General features: G+C 48.8%; 1 protein-coding gene and 1 long non-coding RNA gene across 11 annotated transcripts in view; one reads left to right on the forward strand and one right to left on the reverse strand.

The window, feature by feature from the left end:
• The window catches only part of PAQR5 (progestin and adipoQ receptor family member 5), a 92,304-nt gene extending 72,471 nt beyond the window's left edge, over positions 1–19,833 (forward strand). For all 10 annotated transcript variants that reach the window (XM_064382158.1, XM_064382145.1, XM_012451336.3 and 7 more), the window contains 5 exons: positions 617–822; positions 3,420–3,546; positions 11,360–11,456; positions 13,709–13,850; positions 17,667–19,833. In XM_064382158.1, the coding sequence (XP_064238228.1) occupies positions 617–822; positions 3,420–3,546; positions 11,360–11,456; positions 13,709–13,850; positions 17,667–17,908 (814 nt within the window). In that variant the 3' untranslated portion in view covers positions 17,909–19,833. The remainder of the gene's footprint in view (positions 1–616; positions 823–3,419; positions 3,547–11,359; positions 11,457–13,708; positions 13,851–17,666) is intronic.
• On the reverse strand, positions 17,355–20,612 carry LOC110567604 (uncharacterized). Its single transcript, XR_010344464.1, has 2 exons — positions 20,433–20,612; positions 17,355–17,876 (listed from the first exon to the last, which is right to left on the reverse strand). It is a non-coding gene; the product is annotated as an uncharacterized LOC110567604 (long non-coding RNA).
• Between the last annotated feature and the right edge of the window lie 1,650 nt (positions 20,613–22,262).

The raw sequence follows: 22,262 nt of genomic DNA on the forward strand, positions 1-22,262 counted from the left end.
TTGCAAGGCCCCACCTGGGGCATTGCTTCTACTTGAGGAGCCTTTCTACAAGAGGGACAGAGACAAACTACATGGAGCAAAGACAAACCACAGGGATGGTGGTAACGCCAAATCACATCCTGTGAGGAGTGGCTGAAGGAACTGGATTTATTTAATGTGAAGTTCAAGGAGGTGGGAGGGAGTTAGAAAGACTGCCTTGAAATATTTGATAGGCTTGTTTTCCATAATCCTGGTGGAGAGAACTAAGGCCAATCAAATGGAGATAGATTCCAGGGGAACAGATTTGAGCCAGTGAAGGAGAACTTTCCAGCCCTCAGAGCTGCCTTGGGAGGTAATGAGGCCCCCATCCCTGGAAGCATGCAAGCTGAGACTGGAGAATAACTAGGGGATTGGACTAGATATACATAAAGCCTCTCTTATTACTTTACCTGCCCATTCCCAACATCCTGCCTCCCAATTAAAAAAGGACCCCCACCTCCCTAGCACATGGTATTTCCCCAAAGTGAGAAGACAGAGGAATTGGTCATGGTGGGAGGGGGAATGGAGACAGAAGATATAGGCAAGGAACTAAAAGGAGCTCCCATCATGAAGGGTGAGTGGGCCCTCTGTGTTCCAGGTTCTTTGCGTGGAGGTTTGTGACTGCTCTGTACGTGACAGACATCAAGAATGACAGCTACTCCTGGCCCATGCTTGTGTACATGTGCACCAGCTGCGTGTACCCACTTGTGTCCAGCTGTGCACACACCTTCAGCTCTATGTCCAAGAATGCCCGGCACATATGCTACTTCCTGGACTATGGCGCCGTCAACCTCTTCGGCCTGGGTAGGTGAGGCCCTGCTCTTGCTTTCCCTCCCATGCAACCGAGCTGTTTGTCCCTTCTCCTGTGAGCTAGGGTCACCAGAAGGATTTGATGAGTTTGCAGAAGAGCCCAGGGAATACCAGTGCTCCTGTCCAGTTTCCCAATAGGTGTTTTATAAGAAACTATGCTGCTAAATATTTAGCCACTGGCTCCTTGGGGATGACAGCCCCGATCTGCAGTGTTTGCCAATTTCTGTGGTGTAAATCTTCCCACCATAGCCAGCTTCAACCCACCAACATGACGTCACAGAGCACAGGGGTGGGAAGAGATATGTGCAGCACACCATTACAGAAATTCCACTGTGCAGATACAATAGATGTAGTCATTGAGTACTCAGTACTTTTGTTAATATGATTTATTTAATTGCAAGTTCATGTAATTTAATTTTTAATGATGGCTGTGTTCCGCTCCCAGCTCTCTCACAGTTCAGAATGAGCTGACTCCAGTACATCAGTGCTGGTATCTGTCATGCCAGGCAGAGGAGGAGGGTGAGGTCATGAGCCTCGCACGTCCAGAGGCTTAGAGCAATCAGGGAGGTGCTCAGAGTGCGTGGGAATAGAGCAGTGGCCTAAGCCAGTGAAACTGGGTGCTGACAGCCTCTACTTCCATGTCTCTCTCTCTCTTTTTTTTTGCCCTTCTCCTGATTATATTGACTTTTTCTTTAACTATGATGCTCCCTCCTCTGGCCACCTCTTCTCTCCTTCCCTTGTGGGCATGCATCCATTCCCAAGGATGCGAGTTCTAGATTCTTCCTCCAGGTCCCACTCTAGGTGAGAAAACCAGTTATTGTCTTCCTTGCCCAAGAGGCTGTCCATGAGAAGCCTACCTCCATCCTCTTTCTTCATATACACATACTCACACTCACACAAACACACATGCACTGACACACACACAGTGCACTACACATACATATACACACACACCACACACACAATACACTCACATGCACACACCCTTTCCCACTTCATTGCCAACTCCTCAGTGCTCTGCTGTCCAGTCCCCAGCATTCACCAGACCTTGCCCCTTCGCCTGTGAGCCAGGGTCACCCTCAGGCTTTGATGGGTTTGCAGAAGAGAGCAGGGAAGGTATGTGCCCTGTCCAGGGTCCCGGCCTCCTGACTGCCAGGATTGCCGTGATTGCCCCTCTTTCTCTGGCCCCTGCCATGTCCCTCCCTCCCTCTGGGGGGTCCTCCCACCTTCCGCTGGGCTGGCTCCCCTCCTCTGCTTTCCAGCATATATGGGTGGAGAGGCTCAGAAGTGGTTCTCTGACCTCTCCTCTCACACGATCCAGCTCCCCGGGGATCTCTGTGCCTACTGCATCTCTCCCCACCTCTGGAGAAACCCCACCTCCAGTGTAAACCTCCTACCTGAGGTCCATACCACCTGGAGCCAGGAGACCAGAACCGTGCCTCCTCCCGCCCCTGCCCCCACACCTGCTACCCCTCTGTATGTCCAACCTGACTGATGGCCGTGCCCCTACTCATTCTCCCGAGTCAGAAGTCTGACTAATCCTCAGGTCCCCTTCCTCTCACTCCCTGCCCCCTCCCACCCTCTGGCCAATTGGTTATTAAGGCCAGGTGACTTCTCTCCTACCTGCTGTAAGCAGCACTGCCCCCTTGTCTTGACTCAGGCCCGGGCCTCTCACCTGCGTGGTTATCACAGTCCCCTCCACCTCACCTGGCCCCTGGAGGCTTCGACGATACCTTCTACCACCTCGCCCTCCACGGACAGGGCTCCTTGTCATTGGAAGCATTCCAGACTCCAAGGGGCGGCTTCTTGGCTTCTTGGTCACCCGCCCCAGGCTTGTTTTGATAAGTGTGGGCATTTCTGGAGTAATCGCTGCATGGCCCATTTGAAAAGGACAGTGATCTCCTCTGCTCTTCCAAATACATGCTTCAGCAAACAGGTCTCTAGAAGGTCCTTAGGCAACCCTTCTCTCACAAACACCAAACCTAAAACACAACACAACACCCAGCCTCTCAGCTGGCCTGCTCCCCTGGCTGTGATATGACATCCTCATCTCAGCAAGGGCCCTCCCTCCAGCACTGATCTTTCTACCAGCAGCACCCGTGTCCCTGAGCAGGTGAGAAGTGCACACTCTGAGTAGAGCTCAGCTCTCTGGGTCTGTCATCGTGGACCACAGCATGTGGCTAAAAGCAGGGACTGTCACTAAACTGCCTGCGTTTCAAGCCCGTCTCTGCTAACTCCCTAGCTGCAGGACCCTGGGCGAGTGATTACACCTCTCTGTCCCTCAGCTTCCTATCTGTACAATGAGGATAAGTGCGGAGTTATGAAGGAGGGTAGTTAAAGTCTTACGTGAGGTCATATAGGTAAAGCCCTTAGAGCAAAGCTGGGCTTATAGTACATTCTCAGGATGGGATTTGGGTGAGCAGAGAAGGGAGAGGAGGACATCCTGGAAGGCAGAATGGCACAAGTGAGGGCACAGAGTCAGGACTGTGGGAATGATGAGGGCCAAGCCAGATGCTGGGAACGGTCTTTGCAAGGGTCCCACCTGGTGCCAAGGCCTAGCCCCTCTCCCAAGCTTGGCTTTCCTTCCCCAGGCTCGGCCATTGCCTACTCTGCGTACACGTTCCCGGACGCACTGGTGTGCACCACCTTCCATGACTACTACGTGGCTCTGGCTGTGCTGAACACCACCCTCAGCACAGGCCTCTCCTGCTACTCCAGGTACTGGGTGGCTCTGACCTCAGATGGGAGGGGAGGGAAGGCCTTGCATGCAGCTCCTGGGACTCTTTGAGGGAACCGGAAAGAGGTGGGCTCATGGAAAGGGTGCTTGGGAACCTAGCACTCAGTTGCAGCTGGACTTCCCATTGTGGCAAAATCAGCTTCTTGGGCATGCAAGCGCCAGCCCTCCATGCTCAGAGAGTCTCATACTTGGTTTAATACTCTGCTGCCTTTTTTTTTTGTTTGTTTTTTTAGAGACGGAGTCTAACTCTGTCACCCAGGCTGGAATGCAATGGCGTGATCTCGGCTCACTGCAACCCCCAGCTCCTGAGTTCAAGCAATTCTCCTGCCTCAGCCTCCCATATAGCTGGGATTACAGGCACCCACCACCACGCCTGGCTAATTTTTGTATTTTTAGTAGAGACAGGGTTTCACCATGTTGGTCAGGCTGGTCTTGAACTCCTGACCTCAGGTGATCCATCCACCTTTGCCTCCCAAAGTGCTGGAATCACAGGCATGAGTCACTGCACCCGGCCAGTTTCATTGTTCTTGTTGTCAAGACAGGGTCTCACTCTGTGGCCCAGGCTGGTGCGATCTCAGCTCACTGCAACCTCAGCTTCCCGGGCTCGTCTGCTGCATTCTTAACAATTTGTAATGATTTTTGAAGGTCCCTGCTCTTTGATTTGGTACCAGGCTCTACAAATTATGTAGCTGGTTCTATTGCTGGACTAGTCGCTTATCCTTGAACTTCAGTTTGCTCATTTATAAAATAAGGCCATTACAAACACCCCTAAGACAAATGGAAGGATTACAGGTAAGGCACCCGGACTCTTAGCACAAACCTGGCACAGAGGAGATGCCCCATAAATGTGTGGTTGCTAATGGTGACTGGGTGTGCCTGCCTCTGGGCATATGTGGTAGATGATGAGTATTATTCAAATGCCCTATGCATCCCTCATCGCTGTGAGTCAGGCCCAGGTTACTGGCTCTAATTTCCACTTTTTTTTTTTTTATTTCAAGAAAACTCACTGGGGCATGGCTGCAGGGAATGTGGTTATGAGGATAACTACACCCGTTTATTCGGCTCTCTGTAAAAGCAAACTGCACGGAAGTTCCTTTTCCCTAAAGGAAATCTCCCGCATGGTTGTGCTGGGGTGGCAGCCGTGGCTGAATAGTGCCAAGGCTGGTACTTCTGGGCTGGAGGGCTTTGGTGCTGGTCAGGTAAGATAGGCTGGCAGGCACATCTGAGTTCCTTGTCCCCCACAGCGGCAACTCCAGCGAGCCAGTGGAGTCTCCCTGCCTCCACTCACCCACCTCTCCCCAGGAAAAAACAGGGAGGTGAGATGTGCCCCATCTGGTAACTTCTCCAGAATGATTTTGCCTCCAACTTCCTTGGGGCGACACTTGGGATGTATGGGGCCGAGGGAGAGCAGGCAGGTTTCACAAACTGGACAAACCAGTTTTTTTGTTTTTGTTTTGTATTTTTAAATGGAAGGATAGATTCTGAAGCAACATGGGGAATACTTGTTCTAACTTACCTTCTATTTACCTGCGCTGAGACGGGTTGGAAGCGGGGCGTTACCTTCCATGGGAGTGAAAGTCTCCTTTCTAGGAGTCCCTGCCGTGGATGACAGGAGGCACAACACACACAGAAAATAACGCTGTGGAAAGAAGCCCAAAAGAGATGAAGCCAGCCCCAAGGGAACAGTGCCTGGGTGCGTGGGCTTATGGACGGGCCATGGTCCAGGAACCTGGACTGGTCCTTGGACCAGTCACTGCCCCTGTCTGCCTGACTCTCCCAGGGCTGTGTGGCTCTGGTGTTTGAAAGTTAGGATTAGACGGGGAGAGCACCATAGGTTGAGGGAGCAGAAGAGGAAGAGAAGGCTTCACAAGTGTAAAAGAAAGTCTCCAGAGTGAGGCCAGGTGCCGTGGCTCACGCCTGTAATCCCAGCACTTTGGGAACCCCAGGTGGGTGGATTACCTGAGGTCAGGAGTTCGAGACCAGCCTGGTCAAAATGGTGAAACCCCATCTCTACTAAAAATATGAAAGTTAGCTGGTGTGGTGGCAGGTGCCTGTGATCCCAACTTGGAAGGAGGTTGAACACTTTAGCTGGAGAGGAGAACTCGAGAGGCTGAGGCAAGAGAATCTCTTGAACCCGGGAGGCAGAGGTTGCAGTGGGCTGAGATTGTGACACTGCACTCCAGCCTGGGCAACAGAGCAAAAAAAAAAAAAAAGTTGCATTTTTAGTAGAGACGGGGTTTTGACATGCTGGCCAGGCTAATCTCGAACTCCTGAACTCAGGTGATCCACCCTCCTCAGCCTCCCAAAGTGCGAGGATTACAGGTGTGAGCCACCGTGCCCAGCCTAGCTTGCATTCTTCTAGCCAGGCGTCTTCTCTGATGTTTCAGATATAACAGATGGGGTCTTTTGGATGTGGAATGCCTGGTGTCTTTGGAAAAACTTGTCTGGCAGGCCAGCTTTGCCAGGCATCTCCTGGGTGCCTGAGTCTGGGGGCTTCTCCCTTTGCCAATGAAATGGATTATTTATTTATGGAACACATCCATCCACCCATCTACAGACCTATCCAACATTTCTTAAATGCCTACCATACTCCAGGTACTATGTTAGGAGCTGGGGGTGCCAGGAGGATGCCCTTGCCTTCAGAGAGCACCCAGTGCCATAGGAAAGACAGACTGCAGATGCCCCCAAAGGCCCAGCATGAGGCCATTATACTTTAGAGTGTAGCAGGAAGGAGTGTAATGTAAACAAATAATGATAAGGCAAAATGCCAGCTGCTGGGATACACGGAGTTCTGAGAAGTGGTATTAGGACTGGATATTGAAGAAAGCTGGACACTTTTACTGGAGAGGAGGACAGAGTGACCAGCCTGGACAAGGGTGAGGACTGCAGAGAGGGTGGGCCAGCGTCAGGAAGCAGTAAGGTGCATCAGAGCTGCCAGAGTCTGCAAGGGTGGATGGAGGACAGCAGCTAGAGAGGGGCTTGGAGGGTGGGCTGGGGGCCTGTGAATCCTTTGAGGTCCAGCCCTTTGCTCCTGAAGGATGAGAATCTCCTAGGGAAAAAATAAAAATCCCATGCACTCGGCTTCCATGTCCTGAGGGGTTTCCAGGTGTGTTAATAGCAACTGAAGTGGGAGCTGAGGGGAGAGAGAGATGGGGGGCTATGTTGGAATTGAAAGGGAGGAAGTGGGCACATGCCACACTCTTGCAGTCAAAGAGAGAGAGGGCATTCCAGCTGTGGCCCTTCCAGTGCCCTTTGTACCTCGTCCTCGCTCCACGTTCCCTCACCCATGGTTTTGCCGCTCTTACAAGCCCTGTCCTCTCCTCGTTCATTCCCTGCCTCTGCCTCGGGTGTCTGGGGAGAAAGCTGACTCGTGTGCAGGAGTGACGCTGGCCCTGACTAACTTCAGCAGAAGTGGGTAGAGAGGGGATGTGGGCATCTGGAGGCCTGGATTTCAGCCCTGCTCCTCCAGACTTGCTGTGTGGCCTCAAGGCAGTCACTGTCCCCTCTGGGTCTCAGGGTCTGCATCTTCAATGAGGGCATCTGAGACGATGTCCTCTGGGTCCTCTCTGGCTTGGGCATCCTGCGATGCCAATGCCTTAGTGTCTTCTCCAGGTTTTCCTCTCCCAGCTGCCTTCCTCCCCCAGGCTCCACCCTGCCTCTCCCTCCTGCTCCATCCGGCCGCAGTTGGGCAGGAGCGGGAGAGAAGCACCTTCCCCTTCCCGAAGCACAGGGGGAGACTGGGAACCTCATTATCAGCCTGATAGTTATCCGATGCTTGCCCCAAAATCAGGATTGAAATGGCATTCGTTCCATCACAAGGCCAACCATTAAGGCCAATCTCAATATAGAGAGCTTTGTCATGCTCCGAGTGGTTTTTGGTTCTTACTATCATGGACTTTGGTTCAAATGAATATGTTCCAGAAAACTGCCTTCTCATTCCATAGCATTTGAGAGGAGAAATGAGAGAATGCATGCTCTCTTCATGGGTCTTGGAGCAAGGTTGAGGTGGCCGGGGCCCTGGCCTGCTCATACCTGCACAGGAAAGGGCTGTCAGTCCCTTCAGGAATGTCAGTTACACGGTGAGTGCTGTGTATCACGAATCACTGACCATCTCCAGCCAATGCATCCAACCATTGATTGCCTTTTTTTTTTTTCAAACAGCTGCTGAGCGAGAAACCCCTTGGTTAGAGCTGTGAGGGTGAGAGATTAATTTTCACCCATGAGCTCTGCTGTCAGGATAGCTTGGCAGTTGCTGAGGCAGCTCAAAGGGGTGGAGCTGACCTGGAAGGGGTTTGGGGTCAGTGCTGGATGTAGAGGGCTCAGCAGGCATGGTTCTCAGACAGAGCCTTGGCCAGAGGATAAAGTGTTGCTATGGCCAGGTGCGAGCATGGGGAAATGTTCACATTCCCGCAGTTCTCCAAAATAAGACAACTCCTACACAATAAAACAGCCATAACAGGCCGGGTGCAGTGGCTCATGCCTGAAATCCCAGCACTTTGGGAGGCTGAAGTGGGCGGATCACCTGAGGTTAGGAGTTCAAGACCAGCCTGGCCAACATGGTGAAACCCTGTCTCTACTAAAAATAAAAAATTAGCCAGGTGTGGTGGCGGGCACCTGTAGTCCCAGCTACTCAGGGAGCTGAGGCAGGAGCATCGCTTGAACCTGGGAGGTGGAGGTTGCAGTGAGCTGAGATTGAGCCACTGCACTCCAGCCTGGGCTACAGAGTGAGACTCCATCTCAAAACAAAACAAAACAAAGCAACCATAACCACCGCCCCATATGCATTCGTGTGTGCATCTCTGCAGTAGAACGGTTTTTCCAAACACCCACTAGTTTCAAGCCCGAGTTCCGGAATTTCAGTTGCTAATTCTTCCAGCTTTGTCGTCAGGGTTTAGAACAGGCTGTGATGAATCGACCCTCTCCAAACGAAGGGTTCTCCCGCAACCCAGTGTATGCTGCCAACGTCGTTCTGGGCAGAGCCCTGATTTCCTTACAGCAGCCTCTCAAACCTCTAGGGCGGGACTGCAGTAAGCCTGAGCAGGCTGGGCTGTTCCCACTAGAGGGCTGGCTGCACGTGGAACGCCTCCGAGGATTCCACGGCTGTGGCTCTGCTCTGGCTGTGGCGACATCGCGTGGCCTGACGCGGAACTGAACCTTGGTAGCTGGCGGCCCCTCTCCCAGGCTACTGGCCCTTCTGCCTTTTTCTTTCTGTTGCTGTCTCTCTTCTGTTCTGCTTTTTTTTTCTTCTTTTCTTTCCCTCTAGACTCGGCTTTGCAGCTGGAGAGGCTGGTCCGTTTGTCCCTGGGGAAACACTTTTTCAGGCCAAGCCAAATGTTGTCTCAAGTCACAGAAAATCCGTGCTTTGGGGGATGGCCCTCGCCAGCCAGAGCCAGAGTTCTTCGAGTGTAAGTGGTCACAGAAGCCCTTAAGAGTGAGCCTGTCAACCTGGAGAGACGGCAGGCGGTGGCAGGGCGCAGGGAGGGAGGGGGCGGCCTGCCTTGGCGGGTCAGGGTCTGCTGGAGGACTGAGAAGGCGGGCAGGTGAGGCAGGTAGCAGGAGTGTGTGCCTCTGCTCGGGGCAGAGCAGGCTGGGAAGGGTGAAGGCTGAGTGGGGTCTGAGGCTGTCCAGCCTACTGCAGGAGGCAGAGGGGATGACATTTGGGAGCCAGAAAGTCCAGGGCTTAAATCCTAGCTCTGCTTCTCATTGGCTCATCTGATTTCTGGCAGATTACCCAGAACCTGTTTGTTCCCTCCTGTTCCTATTTTCTGGACCAACATAGAAGGTGGTGAAGGAGAGAGAATGGCACCCCATGATGCAAGTTTAGAGCTGCCATTTAGTCTATGTGACTGTGCAGTGCACAGTTTAAACACCTGGTGGGCACTGTTTCATTAAATCCTTACAACAACGCTGTGACGAGGCACAGTCATTGTCTCTGTGTTACACCTGAGGATCAGGAGGTACACAAAGGTTAGTGACCTGCCGAGGTCACATGGTTGTGAAGGGCAGTGTCAGGATTTGAACCCAGTGTCCCGATCAAGCCCTCCACGTGAAATCACAGTGCTGTGCTGCCTCACCTGTCCTGGAGTTTGGCTGTGGTTCTTTTTTTTGGGAGGGGGGATGATGCATCCGAGTCCATTCTCCTTGAGCTTCTCACCTGGTACGTGCCATGTGCGTGTGTGACTTACTGGCAGGGTCAGGAAAGAAGGAACATGAAAGTGGGCTGGAGTGAAGTTGGGGCTTGTCTTAGGAGGCTGTGGGGCTTCTTGGGGCACACAGAGGTGTCCCTTTCCCCGGAAATAGGAATCCCTGGGTGGCCCTTTGTGCTCAGTTGGCCTGAGGACTGAGTGGAGCACACTAGCCTGGAGAATGTCCGCATCCTCAGACCTGCTTCTGCGCTGGGTCCCGGGGATCCAGGCCTGACCAGACCTGGCGCCTGCCTGAGGAAGGTTCCACAGCCGCCCGATGTGGGAGTCCCTGCATACTCCATGCTGAGGGATAAGGCAGCAGTGGGGCTTATGGTCGGGTGGCTTTACTGGCTCCTAAGAGGCATGGGCAGCCTGGACAGGGGACATGGGTCTGGGCTCAGAGGGAACACAGATGGCATTTGAAGGAGAAGGAACAGGCTTGTGGACTGGGACGGAGGTTCTTGGAAGCAGAGGTGGGAACCACAGCAGGACACAGACCCCATCCCTGCAGAGAGTGTGATGAGGGGCAGAACTGTCAGCAAAGGCTGAAAGGGCCCCAATGCATGCATTGCCTCTGCAGACTGCATCAGAACAGCCACCCCAAGAGCCTCGGTGCGTGGCTCTGCATCCACTGTACTGGGTTCCTTACCCGGCAGTCCTGTGGGCCCCGAGGGAGGACAGAGCCCTCCACAGTACATCTCAGCATTGATGCGGGGACTGTACCTGTCCCTACTACTTGGCCTTGGCTGCCCAACCAGCACCCGTGAGCACTTCCTTACCAAGGCCTCAGTTCTGGGCTGTGGTTTTGTGCAGAGACCCTCCTTGCCTGCCTCCCCATGTCCTCCCAGGGTGCAGCCTGCCCTCGGTGCTGCCCAGCTCCCCATACCCTGAGCTGCTGCCCCAGGCTGGGCCCAAGTCAGCTGAGGCCCTGTCATGTGCTGTCCAGGGGGACCTGCCTGTCTTCTCAACAATCAGCATCACTTGTTTTATCGTTGCTGTCAGCTGTCTTTGGATTGTAGGTTGGGTAAGGGTGGCAATGAAGGAGAGAAGGAAAGACTTCATGTTTATTTAGTTTTCCCAAGCAAAGTATCACCATGTGTGGTATAAATATTCCAGAAAGCTCTCCAAGGATCAAATTCCTACTTGAACCCAGGTCTCCTTCATGACAATACCCGGCCTCCAACTAGATGGGTGCATCTCCGCCTTTGCAGTGTGCTCCCCAAGAGTCTGTGCCAGTGGGCCCCCCTTTCCCCCTACCTGTTCCCTGTCCCACAGTAACTAGGGTTTTAAAAGGCTCTTTGGCAGTTACATAACTTGGCCCTCGAAGGGTTTCTGCCCAGCACCTCCTTTCCAGCTCAGTCTAGACATCACTGCTTCCCACTGTCAGCAGGGGTCTCTCTGGAGATCTTTTTGCATCTGAAGTTTTGTCACTTTCATCGGGGTGGGAGGAATGGACGAGGCTGGTGGAGAAGCTGCTGGCCACAGGAGCTTGTACAAAAATGCTTGTCCTCTGTTGATAACCAGGCACTCGGTGTGTATGCATGTGTACATGTAATTTACTGAGATGCTTTTCATTCCATTTCCTCCCCACTTTCCTTCCCTGATTTAGGTTTCTTGAAATCCAGAAGCCCAGACTCTGTAAGGTGATTCGTGTCCTCGCCTTTGCTTATCCCTACACCTGGGACTCCCTCCCCATCTTCTACAGGGTAAGGACTGGCTGCAAATCCTCTGCCTGTTAGCAATGCCAGGAAGTCAGTTTCTTTCTGAGCTTTCTGGGGGTCAAAACACTGCAATGCGAACCATAGAACAAAACAGGAGTTGAGACCCAGGTGTTGCCTTGGTGGCACTTGAGGAGTGGTTAGGAGATGGCATAAACACAGAGGCCCTGACAGACAATATGACTGGAGGCTCGGGAACGTCAGAGAGCCAGGCAGAGCAGGCAGCCTGGGGCTTTGGGGGTGAGCAGGCAGCCTGGGGCTTTGGGGTGAGCAGGAGGGCGAGCTCTGCAGGCAGATCTCCAATACCTGCTGTCAGACCCTGGGCAAATTCTCTACACCTCAATTTCCCTCATCTGTAAATTGGGGATGATAACACCTCATGGGCCATGGGGAGGGTGACACGGAGAACATGTAAAGTGCTGACTGGTAGCAGGAGTTTCGGAATGCATGATTCTATCATCAAGTAGTATGTGGTTAGCATTGAAGGAAAAGGTATGAATGAGGGTCTTAAAGGAGTGATGGGAATGAGATGGAAAGCATGTAGGAGGGACAAGAAGCAGGACAAGAAGGGGAAAGTCCATGCACTTTCAAATCATATAAGCTTGAGTTCAAATTCTGGTCCCACTGCTCACTGGCTGTGTGACCTCAGGCAGGGCACACAACTCTCTGAGCCTCAGTTTAGTTTCCTCATCTGTACCTGAGAGTACCAGCCCCTCCTTTGTATCGGGTAATGATGATTAATCAAAACAATGGATCTGATAGGCCCTGCAGTGCCTGTCCAGTACCCAGTGAGTGAAGCTCCCTCCTAGAGGCAGTGTTCTGTGGGTTTGAAGACTGAAGCCCAGATGGCAGGGCTGAGGGGCAAGGGGAGGGACAGTGCTCCACCCAGAAGCTGGGGCATTGAGCACATTCTCTGTGCTCTGCCTCTGTGGATCTGAGGGAGCCCCAAAGATGGGGGTGCCGCCCGTTCCCCTCACTCCTTCCTTGAGGGCGCAGACCACACACAGGAATCCGAAAGCAGGCACAGCAATTCTGTCCCATGCACCTCCAAATCAGGCAGTGCAGGTCCTATGTTGTGACAACGCTGTGTGCTTCTGGCACGTGTCAGAGGAGGGCAGAAGGAAGGGGAGGTCCAATTCTAAGTGGTGATGTTGATGCTGGAATCAGTCTGCCTGGATTCAGATGCTGACTTCACTTCTCGGTAAGTGATGTGCACTTTCTGGCCCACTTTCCTCATCTACAAAATGGGGAAAGTAAGATTCTGCCTTATGGTAATTGTGGCTCAGATGAAATGATGCATGAAAGAGGCCTGGCCTGCTGCCCTCGGTAAGTGCTAGCTACTATGGCTGTTTATAACAATAATACAAAAACTGTCTGTAGCTCTGAAACAGTACAGTGGCCATCATTGATACTTTCGGATGATTCAGAAGGCCTTTCAGGGATTGCTAGGCCTTAAAGCCTTAATTAGGAGCACCAGTGCAGTGGATGTGCTGATAAAAAGTGAGTTCTAGTGTGAATCAACCACTTCTTACTAAACAGTTAACCCTTAAACAACACAGGTTTGAACTTAACATGGATTTTCCTCCACCTCTGCCACTCATGAGACAGCAAGACCAACCCCTTTTCTTCTTCCTCCTCCTTGAAATCTTCTCAGTAACACTTGCTTTGTTCTAGCTTATTCTAAGAATACAGTATATAATACATACAAAGTATGTGTTAATTGACAGTTTGTTACAGTCATGGCTTCCAGTCAACATTAGGAGTTAAGTTTGGAGAAGTCAAAAGTTGTACATGGACTTTTGACTGCAGGGGGTCAGTGCCCCAGCCTGTATGTTAAGGGTCAACTGTACTTACATTTTATCCCCACTAAGAGTAGCAATTATCTAACAGGATTTTTACCTTTCTTTTTCTTTCCCATTCCTTCCTTCTTTCCTTTTTTTCCCCCTTCAGTAAGTAAATAACCCAAAACTCTTATGAGCATTTGGGGGATTGAAATACAATAGTCTTGAGTCTCAACTGACCACACTCAGGGTAGGAGTTCTGCTCACATGGTGCCTGAGTTTCCTCTCCCAGGCCACAGACCTGAGGAGGCGAGCACCTTGGCCTCTGGAGTTTGTGTGTGTGTGCTGACATGTGTGGGTATCAGAGCCCCCAAAGTCTCAGCTCCAGGTGCTGAGAAGGAAGAGGGCCTGCCTCAGGCTTGTCCTCTCAAGACCTGATGTTTCTTCAAACACCTGCAGCTATTCCTGTTCCCAGGGAAGACTGCACAGAATGAAGCCACCTTGTACCACCAGAAGCACATGATCATGACCCTCCTGGCCTCTTTCTTGTACTCTGCACACCTGCCAGAGCGCCTAGCCCCGGGATGCTTTGACTACATCGGTGAGTGCTACTCTGTTCATTGCCCTCCTGGCTGGGAAGGGTCCCGTCCCCGACTCCAGTACATGTAGCTGCAAAGGCAGGGATGGGCAGGGAGAGAGGCCAAGGTGAGTGACATTGCAAGTTGACAGAGGCCAGGATGTCCACAGCAGGTGCATTGTTAGGTAGCATGGGCAGGATGGAGGGCAGGTGGACCCAGGAGCCTAAAGCATTCTGATGGAGTATGGAGCCAGTGTGTCCTATTGTCATCTAGAACATGGAATCCCATTATTAAATGAACATTTGATAATGTTAATGGGGCTGGGCGTGGTGGCTCACGCATGTAATCCCAGCACTTTGGGAGGCCAAGGTGAGCAGATTACTTGAGCCTGTGCTGCAGACAATCCTGAGCAACATAGTGAAACCCTGTTTCTAAAAAAAAAAAAAAAAAAAATACAAAAGTTAGCCAGGTGTGGTGGCATCCATCTGTGGTCCCAGTTACTCGGGAGGCTGAGGCAGGAGGCTGGCTTGAGCCTGGGAGGTCGAGGCTGCAGTGAGCCATGATCATGCACTGCATTCTAGTCTGAGTGAGAGAGGTCTTATCTGAAGAAAAAATGAAAAGAACATTGGGGGCAGCTGTGGAGAGGAAGAGGAAAGACAGGATGAAGATGGCTCTGAGGGTACCAGACAACAGGGGGCTGTGCAGAAAAGGGGAAAGGCGACAGTGTCTGTCTTTGTCTTGAGCATGGTGGGTGGGAGGGGGCCAGGAGTCGTGGTAGAGCAGTGGTTTCTCAAGGGGTGGTCATCAGCCAAGCAGCATCAGCATTATCTGAGAACATGCAGATTCTCAGGCCCCACCCCAGACCTCCTGAACCAGAAACTCCCAAGAGTGGAACCCAGTACTCACACAGAGGCTAAGTCATCCTCCAGATGAACCTGAGCTCACTGAAGTTTGAGATGATGTAGGGTGGAGAGAAGGTGTCAGGGTCACGGGGGTTTCCACCTGCTGGCAGAGCTCTTTCCCCCTTTCTGTCTAGGGAAGGTGGTGGGGACATGCAGAATGTGCCTCCTCCACCCTGGCTCTGGGACTGACTAGGAGGAGGCACCTTTGCATCACCCCTGGTGAGGCTAACAAGACTTTGGGGTGAGAGTTCCTTAGATGAGTACATAGGAATCAAAGGGCCAGTCATTGTCCCCATGAGGGCAGGAAGCTTGCTTCTCTCCAAGCCCATTTTGTCCCCGATTTTCCATCTCCTTCCCCTAAGAGATGTGGCCAGATGTGGTTTATTTGATCTGATTAAAGTTTTAGCTCCTTTCCTTCTTTTGTTGTCAGAAAGGGTTGTAACTAGCAAAATGCTTAGAGGGCAGATTTCCAAAAAGGAGGAAAAGGAGAGGCCAGGGAACAGGAGTCACCAGCACCCTGACTGCCATGTCCACCTCCCCAGCCCCCTTGATGAAGTAGAGGTGGCTGTGTAGTGAGTCTTGGGGGATGCAGGAAAAAGAGCCCTGGGCCTTCTTTTGCTACCACTCAGGTTTCTTAACATTTTATTTCTTCATCTCTATGTATCCTCTTGGGCCTAGGGATACAGAGCTGAAAAACACCCCTGTGGGGGACATTTCCTAGACAATAGTTCATGACAGATCATTAAGATTTGGGACAGTGTTAGTCCTTAACTAACAGAGTCTGCTGGAGGTGGGAATCCCTCTCTGGCCATGAGCCCCAGATTTCCTGGGAAGTGCTGGCCTGGCATGGTTTGGCCCACAGGAAGCTCCTCCCTATTCCTGTTAGGCAGGATTGTTGAAATCACTCTTCCTGCTGCAGCCACATTTCAGATACATCCAATGCTGATGGTTCTTTCTGTCTTTTATCTCATGCCCCAGTGGAGACAGGCTTGAGCCTCAGCTGGAGAAGGTGCCTAGTTACCGGCTTTGCCCTGTGTTCTGAGAGCACAGCTCTCTGCTGGAGAAGAAACGACTTTGCTGTATCACATACAGATTTGGAAATCATACCCAGCCCACTAGTATAGCTTGAGTAAGGCAGGTGTGGCAGCTCCAGGCACATCTTCTTTCTGGGAGACAGATACTGGGGGCCTCACAGCTCCATGCTATAGGAAACTTACCCACTTGAGAATCCTCGACCCTTCTACATTCTTATTCCAGACTCTCCTCCTGCTCAACAGTGGAGGTGGCCAGGCTGCTTCAGTCCTAGGACACATTTATTGAATATTTCTTCTGAGATAGGTCCTGGGAGTGCAACACTGAAGTTTTTATTTTTCTAGAGATGGGATCTCCCTGTGTTGTCCAGGCTGGTCTCAAACTCCTGGGTTCAGGCAATCCTCCTTCCTTGGCTTGCCAAAGTGCTGGGATTACAGGTGTGAGCCACCATGCCCAGGCTTTTTATTATTATTTTTTAAAACCAAAGGAGAATCCTTATTTAACTCTTATGTTGTATTAGTTCACTAAGGCTGCCATAACAAAGTATCACAGACTGGGTCTAAACAACTGAAATTTATTTTCTCACAATTCTGGAGGCTGGAAATCTGAGATCGAAGTGTTGGCAGGGTTGATTTCAACGGAAGCCTCTCTCTTTGGCTTGTTGATGGCTGTCCTTTCCATCTCTCTTCATGTGGTCTTATTCTCTGTGTACATGCATGTCTGTGTCCTAACCTCCTTTTCTTATAAGGACACCAGTCATAGTGCATTAGGCCCATCTTAGAGACCTCACTTTTACTTGTTTCTCTAAAGATCCTATCTGCAAATATGGTCTCATTCTGAGGATTAAGACTTCAGCACATGTATTTTTCAGGGACATCATTTAGCCCATAACACATGTGGTCTCCTCTTTACTCCTGGGGTCTGAGGGTTGTCCTCCAAACTGCCCCTGACCCTAGGCATTGGACTTGTTTTCTCACCAACCGCCAACCACCCAGCATGTCCCTGTCCACTCCCACTACCCTCTACTTGGCTCCCACCCTGTGTGATGAGCACCATGTGAGCTGGGTCCAGCATGGCATCAGGGAGGAAGAGTCCTGGTCATGTCTGTGAATACCCAGCAGTAAGGAGAGGTCCACTTGGTTAGTGGCCAACAGAAAATTCAGCCAGCTTCTCCTTCAGCATTAAAGTGAGACCCTGAGCTGATCAGTGCTGGCTCTCAAGAGATGACCTTTGGCAGAAAGTGGTACCTAATTTTTTCATCTGAAAAATGAGACTAGTAGATAAGTTGTTTTAAAAAAGAATTTGGATTTGGTTTCTCTGGTGGCCCTTTTATTTTTCTCATATTGCTTCTTAAAAATAAACTTATTGGCCGGGTGTGGTAGCTCACGCCTGTAATCCAAGCACTTTAGAGGCCAAGGCGGGCGGATCACCTGAGGTTGGGAGTTCAAGACCAGCCTGACCAACATAGTGAAACCCTGTCTTAAAAAAAATAAAAATAAAAATAAACTTATTATCACTTCTCAGCCTTTTGGCTAAGATCAAGTGTAAAATAAGTTTATTAAGGTATATTTCACATATTCAATAATTCCCTGATGTCAAGTATACGATTTAATGATATTTTCAGTAAAGTAACCATACATCAGTTTTAGAACATTTTCGTCCCCTCCATCAGACCCATGCACTGTTAATCCCTATTCTCACCCCTGCTTGAGGCAGCCATCAGTCTACCCTCTGTCTTTATGGATTTGCATATTCTGGACATTTCATAATAAAAGGAATCATATAATATGTGGTCTCCTGTCTGGTTTCTTTCACTTAGCATCATTTTTGCATACATGCCATGGCATGTATCAGTACTCATTCCTTTTAATTGCTGATATTGATGGCCTTTTGTGTTTGCCATAGGTCACAGTCACCAGCTGTTTCATGTGTGTGTGATCCTGGCCACGCACCTGCAGATGGAAGCCATACTTCTGGACAAGACTCTGAGGAAGGAATGGCTCCTGGCCACCTCCAAGCCCTTCTCTTTCTCTCAGATAGCTGGAGCCATACTTCTGTGCATCATCTTCAGCCTCAGCAACATAATTTATTTCTCAGCTGCTCTGTATCGGACTCCTGAGCCAGAATTACATAAAAAAGAAACATGATTCAGACCATAAGCTTTTCATGCCATTAAGATGTCAACATTAAGCTGCAACACCTTAACCACCATAATGAGCCGGAGGTGGCCTAAAATATTCATAATGGTTGGTGTCTTTTGTGTCTTTTGAATGCATTCATTTCAAAAAGGTATTCAGCTAGAGAACGTTCTCTAAATGTATACTGATTCTGTGTGTGTGATTTTAAAAGGAGAACATGGTTCAAGCAAGTCCTTGTTAAAGCAAACTATTGACATTTTATTAATTTTACAATTACTGACAATTGGTTTTTAATTCTATTTAAACAATTGGATTAAGCATATTACCCTGGAGCTTTGTATTATTCTTTAAAAATGAATCTTTCTTCATTTGATAAATTTCATGTAGCAAAGCTTCTCTAAAGAGCTCTTGTAGTGGCCTGTCAACTACTTTGGGAGATTGAGCTAGGTCAGTCACTGGGAGGATCTGTGAAAGGAAGTTGGTCACTGAGAGCCTTGGGGACTGGGAAAACATTCCAGAATGAAGAGACCTGTTTGGGAAGGGGTCTTCTTTCCTTCTCCACCCAGTGAAGGGAGAACAGAAGGAGAGTCCTCTCTTCCCACAAGTCCATTCTGCCTTCAAGGTGCAAGTTCTCATGTCATTATGGATTTGGAGTTTGTCACTTTTTTTTTTTCTTAAAAGTCCACAGTGGGGTGTCATGTGTTCTGTTATGCTCTGTTTTCTGGTTGCCAGTTTGATCTCCAAAGTATTATTCGGTGCAGGTAAAATGTGTTAAACTCTAAGAGTTGGCTGAGTTAATCCCAATTAGTTGTGCTCATCTGCCACCTTTTCAATCAATGGAAATTGCTATATTTGGGGATGTCATATATTTGATATTGCTTCAGCATTTCAAATATGCTGCAAAATTTAGTATCCATGTGCATAGGATGTTAATGACCTTGCCAGTGGGGTGGTCACATATAGTGTTTTCAAGCTTTACTGTGAACCAGAAACATCTAGTAATCTTGTGACGAATGTGGACTCCTGGGGAAAACCAGGGTATTCTGCTTCACTAGGTTAAATGTAGGTTTTATAGAAGAGAGTTGCACTGGAGCAAGGCTCCCAGATGATCCTAATGCAGGAGGGCCAGAGGCCAAACTTGAAGAACTGCTAGTGTTACACGTTCCAGAAGATATTGGACATCTCAGCCTTGTTTTGCCCGATCTCAAGTTTTAGCAACTCACCAACAAAAGCGTAAGCCCCATTTTATGTTCCAGAGTTTTCTACTCTGAATAGTTCTGAAACACTGAGCATTTTCTCATTTTTTGCATTACTGATTAAAGTTCAGTATTTCATGGTGTTTCCAGGGAACACAGAAATGCTGATGCAAGACAACTTTTGACAGAGGCCCATCAAACCCTGTTCTGCACTTGGTAATGACTTAGGGGGCCTTCCTCAAATTGCAGGATCCTCTTTACTGACTCAGGAATACCCCATGTCTTAGACTACTGCCTCTACCATTAACTAGCCCAGACATTTGAATGGCCTTGTAAGTAGCTCACTGTCTAATCCTCTAAGGACATGTAACAATTTATATTGGATGAGAGTGGTCAAGAAATATGATTTCATTCGTTTTATTATTTGTTTACTTCCTCTGGGGAAGGCAGACTGATAAAATTATATGGGCTGGTAAATTTTTGGCACATTAATTGCAAGCTGCATGACAAAATTTGTTTTTTTGGCAACAACCTGCCATTTTTAGTGGAATTCCACAACAGCAGGGTCTGTGGGCTTCCAGTTCATCTGACTGCAACTTCAATTTTATGGCAAAAACAGCTCAAAGTTTAAATTCCCCTTTCTATGAATGCCAAAAACATGCAGTGTTTTAAATTCTCTCCTTTATAGATAACAAAATAATGTTTAGCTCAGTAAAAATTGAAATAATCAGTGATCAATTTGAAGGATTTGGGGATTATTTAATCTTTGCTTATATTGCTTTTTCACATGCTTAATGATGAAAATGAAATGTTAAATCAACAAAATAAGATAGAGCGTTTCATAACATTTTTGTAAGTTTGGTAAACATTAGTCCTGTATACTTTTGGGGACAGTGTTATAAATCAGAATTTTATGACAGTTTGCAGCACACTGATTTGGAAGCTTCCAGTGCAAAATAAGAATGGGTTCAAATATACTAATGATCATTAAGTATTAAGTAATAAGCATTAGATGTCTAATGTGAGTACAGTTCCATCCAAGCCATCTCAGCCTAAAATGTTGGCAGGGAGTCAGCTGAAGGCCTCACTGGAGCTGGTCTCAATTTTTAAAAAGTGTCTCACTACACTTAAGAGATGTGACACATTTCCATTGATAACAATTGCTCACCATGGCATTGTCTCAAAAAAGACTATGGTCAGGAGGGTGACACATTCCTAATGGGATGTACCTCTCCATCCCCTTGCTTGAGAAGCACTACTCTAAAATTTACCAGACCTTACAATTGTGATAAAACTTGAATGTGTATGAATGAAGCCATTTAGTCAACTTTACCTACCTTCACTCTTTGAAGGGTTTCCTTTTCCATTGCTCAGTTTTTAGAAAATAATTCTCATCTTTTTTCTTAAGAAATGAATTTGTGGCTGGTCTGAAGGTAGTAAGTTAGCTCAATTGTTCACAGTCAGTCATAGATCAAGCTCCTTGTTCTGCTCTTTCCTTCTTCTCACTACTACACTTGACTCTAGTCTTAAAAGAAAGAAAGAAAGAATGAATGAATCTGTGGCTGGGTGCAGTGGCTCATGCTTGTAATACCAGCACTTTGGGAGGCTGAAGTGGGAGGACTGCTTGAACCCAGGGGTGCGAGGCCAGCCCAGGCAATAGAGCCAGATACTGACTCTATAAAAAAATCTAAAAACTAGTTGGCTATGGTGGTGCACACCTGTGGTCCCAGCTACTGTGGAGGGTGATGTGGGAGGACTTTTGAGCCCAGGAGTTGGATGCTGCAGTGAGCTATGATTGTGCCACTGCACTCTAGATTGGGCGACAGAGCGAGACCCTGCCTCAAATTGAAAAAAAAGAAATGAATTTGTAATTGTTGGTAGGATGTTGTGGGAAATTTAGAGGCTTTCTGAGTATAGAGTGATTTAAATATTTGATCTGCTGAAGTCTTTCTGGAAGTGTTGTTTTTTGTCTCTCCTCCTCCCCCACCACCAGTGGAACCTTGCTCACTTGAGAGGTTCTGAGGAAGGTCGGGTGGAGTAGAATGGCGTTGTCAGATATGTTCAAGAAACCCTTTGTTTGACCTATTTTGTACCTTATGGTACTCTTTTAAATTTTTTTTAATTAAAAAAAATTTTTTTGAGACAGTGTCCTATTCTGTTGCCCAGGCTGATGTGTAGTGTTGCAATCTTAGCTCACTGCAACCTCCACCTGCCAGGCTTCAGTGATCTTCCCACCTCAGCTTGCTGAGTAGCTGGGACTACAGGTGCATGCCGCCAAGCCTGGCTAATTTTTTGTATTTCTTATAGAGATGGGGTTTTGCCATGCTGTGCCCAGGCTGGTTTCAAACTCCTGGACTCAGTGATTTGTCTGCCTCAGCCTCCCAAAGTGCTGGGATTACAGGCATGAGCCACACTGTGCCCAGTCCATGATACCCTTTTGAAACACCTATTAACACTGTACAACAACACTTCAAAACATATTATTTGAATGCCAGCCTCTGATTTTCTAGTCAATAATCCGTTAAGGCAAAGACCTATTTCCAAACTCTGATGTTCTTCAACTTACACTAATGTCTGGCTTTCTTGAACTGTGTGAGAGAAAAAAATAAATAAAATTTATTTATTATCATAAAGTCATCTTGTTTGCCACTTGATTTGGTTATGTTTTATCTACCACACTGCAAACATGTTCATTCATCATGAGAAACAGATCCCCATACACGTGTATATCAGTAAATCATTCAATGAATAGTTAGTGCTTCGTATGTATAGAATGGCCACTATCCTAGGAACTGGAGATACACAAGTGAACAAAACCTACAATGTCCCTCCCTCATGGAGCTAGTGTTCTGGTTGGGCAGGTAGACAATATATATAGAGGAATCCAGATATTAAGTGCTGTAAAGAAACTAAGCCTCATAGGGCATGTGAATTGATGGCCACTCTGACGAGCTGACATTTGAGGAAGACTTAATGGGCAAAAAGGAACCAGCCTTGTCAGCTTGTCGGGGGAAGGCATTGCAGGTCAAGCTAAGTAGAGAGGTCCCCAGGCCGGCAGGTACTTGTTCTACTGGAAGGATGTTAACTCTGGAAGATACCTGGATGACTTGCCTTTTGAAGAATTCTGAGATTTTCCTGATTTTTTCCCCCCCTGAGAAATTGCCTCT

The sequence above is a fragment of the Aotus nancymaae genome, unplaced genomic scaffold (genome assembly GCF_030222135.1).
Source record: "Aotus nancymaae isolate 86718 unplaced genomic scaffold, 86718_ANA_hifiasm-v0.15.2.pri h1tg000003l, whole genome shotgun sequence".
Classification (NCBI taxonomy): Eukaryota; Metazoa; Chordata; class Mammalia; order Primates; family Aotidae; genus Aotus; species Aotus nancymaae.